The 6,793-nt window shown below is 39.5% G+C and overlaps 1 protein-coding gene across 2 annotated transcripts in view; it reads right to left on the bottom strand.

Annotated features, from left to right (window-relative positions):
- Window positions 1-6,426, bottom strand: part of LOC135712469 (putative leucine-rich repeat-containing protein DDB_G0290503) — a 79,169-nt gene extending 72,743 nt beyond the window's left edge. For both annotated transcript variants that reach the window (XR_010518631.1, XM_065235424.1), the window contains exons 1-3: window positions 6,112-6,426; window positions 5,575-6,039; window positions 5,347-5,502 (exon numbers count right to left, since the gene is read on the bottom strand). Coding sequence is in view for 1 of the 2 variants with exons in the window: in XM_065235424.1 (XP_065091496.1) it covers window positions 5,347-5,502; window positions 5,575-6,039; window positions 6,112-6,426 (936 nt within the window). In the remaining variant the exon portion in view is untranslated. The remainder of the gene's footprint in view (window positions 1-5,346; window positions 5,503-5,574; window positions 6,040-6,111) is intronic.
- Between the last annotated feature and the right edge of the window lie 367 nt (window positions 6,427-6,793).

The raw sequence follows: 6,793 nt of genomic DNA on the forward strand, positions 1-6,793 counted from the left end.
ACTCCATCGCTAAAAATGATATTTTTGATCGCTTGTGAAAATTTAGTCAATTACTGAATTTATGTATGGGCCCCAATTAGAAGCATTTAGACCGACATTATATCCATTTCTCCTATGAGCGAAATTTTTGGTGCAAAATACGCAATTCTTCGACATGCCCGAAGGGTACCCGAGCAAAGTTAGAGATCAAATTGAAATCAGAATTTGCTGTTATGATGTAACTTATTTTGAATACTCCATTTGATCTCATTTTGGTTGACTTAACGGTTAACACAGCAAAAATGAGAACAAAATTTTACACTGTTGAATCAAACGGAAAACTAATTCTGCTTTTAATGAAATCAATTTGATTACTGATTTTGCATTTATAATATTTGACTGAATACGGGCCTATCGTAAATGGTTAGCATCCATGCTTCTCACGCTGAAAGATTTGAGCTCAAATGTCACCTCGGGCTAGTCACGAATGACCTAAAATGTGTTAAACAAAACAAATAAACAATAATCATTAGTTCAACGACAGATGAAATTAAATCAAATTTTATACAAGAAATTAACAGCAGAACTTCAAGTTAAGTTGCTTTGATTTAAAAAGTCTTGACTGCATAATGAAAGTACCATATGATATCAGACTTCTGTCGCGACAATTGAAATCAAAATGAGTTTTCATTATGATAAGAACTGCAAACTTTAATATCGATTTGCTTTCATTTTGTTAACCGACTTTGCTCGGGTAGTGCATTTAAAAAAGGGGTATTTTTAATCAGTTTTTAGTGCCATTAAATTTAAACAATTGAAAGTTTTTGAAGCTGCATTCAGCTGCAGATCGTGTTCGTAATAAGAGAAAAATCTAGCCTAATAACAGAAAAGAGACAATGCTCGGATAAGGTGCAAATAGCTGTCATTATGCACTAAAAGCGAGCGATCAATTGATCGGTTGACATTTGGCTTTATCCAGTTCAACATTCAAATCGCTTATAACATCTCAATACCTTGCGCAAGTCTGCGATAGATCAGACTATGGTCATTCGAAAGCATACGTGTCAGTCTAACTTTTACCACTAGTGTCAACCCTGACTTCATAGTGTGTGGCTTACTATTATAAGGTGATACTTAATTCAGTGAAACATTTTTGATCTACACTATATTCTATCTAACTTTCTCGTAGATGCCATCAAAATTCAAGCCACCGTTTGTGCTCCAACGAATTGAGTATCATTTTTATTAACTCCAAAAACTCATAGAAAATTCAAATTTAGTCGTATTGCTACAAACATTTGGATTTGACCTCGTCAATAGTATTAGATGATAGAAAAAAATAAATGGAGGAGTCAATGCGCATTTTCCATTTGTGATGTTTGTCTAGCGATACCCCACTGTGCATTGGTTGGGATAGAAAGCTCTCAATTAATAACTGAGGAAGTGCATCTAGAACACTGGGTTGAGGGCTAGGGAAACGCTTGCTACAGAAGCTTGAAAGCCTAAATTAAGAAGAAGAAGGCATTGCTAATCAACTTTTAAAAGTGTCCGGAATTCTGGACTAAGTGTCCGGATTCCAGTGTTTTACAGTATATGTTTTAACTACATTACTGCCACTCACGTCAAATTCGTCCCATAGCATAAATCAGCAAGCAGAGAATAACGCATTTTAGGTTTGCTTTGTAACATTGCCTCTTATGCACACTTAGAAAAATTGATGTAAATTTAGGTGCTCTGAGACTGACATATACGAGTGTCAATTTTAACATAAAATTGAGTCATAATAAACGCGAATTAAGCTCAATCAAACGTACTTTCGAACTTTTCAGTCTCGGAGCACTTACGTATCATCCTTCATGTCAAAGATGGATTCCACCACGTGTAAAATTAGGTATATCTACACACTACTAAAAAGTCATGTAAATTTCGGTTCCCTGAGACCGACACATGTAAGCAGGCCTTTTGACATAAGAATCAGTTGAAGGAAACATGAAAATTAATTCAATCAAACGTTCTCTTCGTCGACTAGCTGATGTTTCGGTTTGAGAACACTTAATTTTACATGAAATATTTGTTTACGTTCTATGATTTACGTCCAATATGGGTTACGTCTCGTGTAAAATTAGTTATTTCTAAGTTTGTAAGTGCACACACAAACTATTTGGCTGTTTAAACAAACTTTTCCAGAACAAAGTTGTTGACTTCATCCAGTATATTAAAAAACTACAAGGGACAGCCCTATGGGGTTGTACGCAATGGTTACGTAGGTCTACGTGGTATTATATAATCAAGCTTATTCGTTAACTGCAGCGGGAGCTTGCATTTTGTGTAGGAATAGGAATTTGATCGGGGTTCTCTCTGTTTATACTCTTTAGTATGACGCGCTTGACATAGATGCGGCTTCTTCCTCCTTCTATGGATGCTCATGTGGGCTGTGGCACGCTGCTTGCAGCCAGCCTTTCGTTGTGTGCTGGAGAACACCACCACTCACCACACGGTGATTGAATAAACACCGTTTGGTGAGACCGGTTGGAATTCAACTTTGAAATCTGTGTTAGGGAAATCGCTTTTCGCAGACAATCGGTGATAATTTCAACAATCATAGCAACAGTTGCACATCCATTAAACTTTCAATAGTGACATTTTGAAAAATGATAGTCTTAATTTTAGCAGATTTGTAGAAAATATTCCTATCGATTGGCGTATTAAGAATTAAAATCCATAATCTCTGGATCAAAATCAGACCACTTTCATGCCACGACCCCCAATGTTGCCTTAAAGTACATGGTTTGTTAGATTTAAACATATCTAGATAGAGCTGGAATTAGGCGTAACAGCTTTTGCAAACAATTACTTCTCTCGATGATTTTTAGGAATTCAAGGCATGCCCACGCAAACTAACATTACCAACGGGTAGAGGAAGTCTTACCCTACACAATAGTGATGTTGATTTGCATGAGCAAGCCTTAAATTTCAAGGGCTGCTACGCCCTAATTCCAGCACTATCTGGATATGAGAACTGACATCCGATTGATGACCTTGACAAATGTCCAAAAATACTCTTTTACAAATTTATGGTGGTCCTGAGAAGGACCGTTTTGTCTTTATGGTTTAGTAATACTGAGCTATTAGGGTGTTAAACACAGATGAGGCTGGTGAGCTGTATGTTGTTTGGAATGAGCGTGACGCGCTTGGCATAGATGACCCACAGTGACTCACGAAGAGCTACTGATTCCGATCAATAGCGGTGCGGCTTCTTCCTCCTTCTATGTATGCTCATGTGGGCTGCAGCTCACTGCTTCCAGGCTGCCTTTCGTTGTGCTGGAGAACAATGATCATCTGTGAAATCTGTGTTAGGGAAATCGCTTTTTGCAGGCAAACGGTAATAATTTTAAGTATCAAAGCAACAGTTGCACATTCTTGCAATTTTCAATAATAACATTTTGAAAAATGATAAAGTCTTAAATTTATCAGATGCGTAGAAATATTTCTAATCGGTTAATGATAAAATTATTGAAATTGGTCCAGAGGCAGTTATTAACGTTCAAAATCTTTCATTATTTGTTACATATTCCATTTTCGGTTTTCACAAAGTGTACCCCCATATAGAAATTACAGACGTAGTCCTACGTCAAAAATGAGCAACTATTTCCATTGGAAAACTCCTTTTTTTTGTTGACAAAAACGCAAATGGGACTGACTTGCAAGGAGTGGCAGATTACTTATAATCAAATTGAATAAATACCTACACACTTAGAAAAATTCATCTTAATTTAGGTGCTCTGAAAGTGACACATACGAGCGTCAATTTTGACAAAAATTCAAATCATTACAGACGCGAAATAAAGCTTAATCAAATGTACTTTTCGTCAAGCAACGAACTTTTCAGTTTCGGAGCACTGTTGGGTGTATTTATCACTGCGACCATTACTTTGATCTATTGTGATATTCCCCGTTTTTATATTGCTTTATCAGTTATGTCGTATCACTATTTTGTGAAGCGACCTACATAGACTGACCAAAAGCATTTTCCCAGCCAGGTATTACATTTCGAATGAAATGTACTACTTTACTGGGACCTGCATTCCAAATATCAAAGGGTTCTGCCAGTCCCTTATCCAGAAAAATACGCCTTTTATTGAAGATTGCTGCACAAGAGCATAGCAGGTGTTCAGAGTCTTCCTTTTCTATACCACAGAATCGACACATATCCTCTTGAAGTTTTCCTATTAGCTTCAAATGATATTTACATGGACAATGTCCTGTTATCAAACCAGTATAGACACTGAGATCTTTCTTTGATAATTCAAGAATTTTGCTAGTCATTGAAATGTTCGGAATTATGAACCGTTTCGACTGCCTAGCAATGGAAGTGTTGTTCCAATTGGTCTCCACTTTCATTTTTTTTTCCATTTCTTGATCTCCATTTTAAGAGAACAAGTAGAAACTCCACAGAATGGTTCTGGTCCTATGAATTGCTGTGATGATCCTAGCCTGGCTAACGTATGAGCTTTTTCATTCCCTTCAATTCCACAGTGGCCAGGAACCCAATATAAGTTTACTTGGTTTTGACAGGCCAATTTCTGAAGTGACATTGCACATTCCCATACGAGTTTGGAATTGCATGTTGCTGATTTTAAAGCATTTAATGCTGCTTGACTATCAGACATAATGCAGATATTCGAATGTTTATAATTCCTGCGCAAGCATATCACAGAGCATTCAAGAAATGTTTGAATTTCTGCTTGGAACACGGTTGGCCAGTCGGAGCACTTAATATTACATGACATGTTTGTTTACGTCTCATCTTTTATGTCAAAGATGGATTCCGTCACGTGTAAAATTAGTTATTTTTAAGCGTGTATCTAAAAATAGGTTACACACCCGGATTCTGATCTGCTGATCAAGATCTACTTTTAGCATTGTCGAAAACACGAATTAATTTAAAACCTCTACATGAATTTCCATATTTTGTTACAAGATCGGTTGTGATTTACGCGAAAGACTTCAATGCACAAAAGTGATGAACTCAGCTGTCTAAACACCATGCGCCTCCATTTGATCGTTTGATGAGTTGGAATTCATTAGGGGCTGTTCATTAACTACGTGGACAGTTTTTTTTTTGGGATTCTGGACCCCCCTCCCTCCCCCTGTGTAGACAATTGTTCATACAAATGTTTTTAAATTTGTATGGGCCGTGTATAATTTCCAACCCCTCCCCCTAAAACCGTCTACGTAGTTTATGAACAGCCCCTCACCCCCACTCAGCATAGTATGCAGTTCTCGATTTCACCCGATACTCAAACCCTACTGAGCACTAGCATCGTTACGTCAAGCATATATTCATCGCATACAAACACCACCTACCTTATCGTGGCTCTCCTCCAGTTCGATAATCCTAAACTCGAGCAGTTCATTCTGCTCGCGCAGTTCATGACTCTCTCGAAGCAGATTCTCCTCTCGCTGTTCCAGGTAATCAATCCGCTCGGCATATTTCGCCCTCTCCTGTTGAGCTTGCGCTGCCTACAAGTAAAAACGGAAAACACTCAATGATACCGTCTATACGAAAAGGGAGAGTGGTCTCAGCAAACTGACCTCCATCAACTCCCGCTCGAGATCGTCGATCTGCTCTTTGGCTTTGCTGTAGTTCGCACTCAGCAGGTCGTACTTGGTCTGCATCCTATCCAGCTCCAGTTTGATCTCCTTCAGTTGGCTTTCGTCCCGTAGCGATTGCAGCTGCTTTTCTTCTGATTGCTGCTGATGATGGATATGTGCTCGCCATACTTCCGGCGAGTTGGGACAGCTGGTCGTTTGTGGGCTGAGCGATGGAGGCGCTGACGATATGGCGGAATCAGCATCGGAAACCGTGGACAACTGCCTATCGGTTGTCACCATGGTGGTTCTCACTACACTTGGTTCACTACTATGGGTCTTTTTGACGCTGACAACGCCAGTGCTACTGCTGTCGTCGTCACCGTCGTCGTAATCGTCCTGATGGCTTACTAATCTAGCAGAAGCATGCACATCGTTGTGAGCTTCCATTGTTCGTGATTCGTGTGGCTGAAATTTCCCCCCCAAAAACGGGTAGACTTTAGAATCGTGATTCAGCTGAACCGGAAGGTGCATACTAACCTTAGATGTACTGTCATCATCGCCACACGTCGTCGTTTCTAATCCTAGGGGGGTGCTATTACTGTGGCTATAATGTTTCGTTGCTTGATTATAATTATGGTAGTTGTTTCTACTGTTGTAGTTCGTCGGTTCCAAAGAAGAAGTAGAATTGCGACCGTTGAGTGTCACAGTTGACTGCATGCCCGGGGCTGCTACCGGATCAGCTTCAGCATCATTCTGTTCGGGCTCGTCGCAGACAGAATGGATGCTACTGTGGCTTGTGCTCTTGCTGATGTTTCCGCTACATGTCGATTCAGACTCACGCAGTTTTCGCATCTGGGGGGAGGGAAGAAGAATGAAACGATGATAAGTTGTTTGTTTGTATTATATGTATGTATGTAAGGTAGCCACCATCCCTTCAAGACTTGTCTTGTATGCAGCTCCACTTAATAGCAAGATCAATTTGAGCAACCGATCTGAATTCACAATATCGCTGAATGAAGGGCCAAAAACGGAAGGGCGGACCCGTAAGCAGAGACACTTACGCGAAATCCACGGGAATTTAAGAATCTCCTTCCAACGATACGCTCCAACAAAACGAGTAACAAAATTCGCAATACTTATTAAGCTTCCTACTGGATGGTTTGTTAAGAAGGGCGCGTAAATCGCCCTGAAACTGTTGGAGTAGAACTCACACCACCAC

Source organism: Ochlerotatus camptorhynchus, unplaced genomic scaffold (genome assembly GCF_037179485.1).
Source record: "Ochlerotatus camptorhynchus isolate MF236.1 unplaced genomic scaffold, CSIRO-AGI_Acam_v1.1 ptg000483l, whole genome shotgun sequence".
Taxonomy (NCBI): domain Eukaryota; kingdom Metazoa; phylum Arthropoda; class Insecta; order Diptera; family Culicidae; genus Ochlerotatus; species Ochlerotatus camptorhynchus.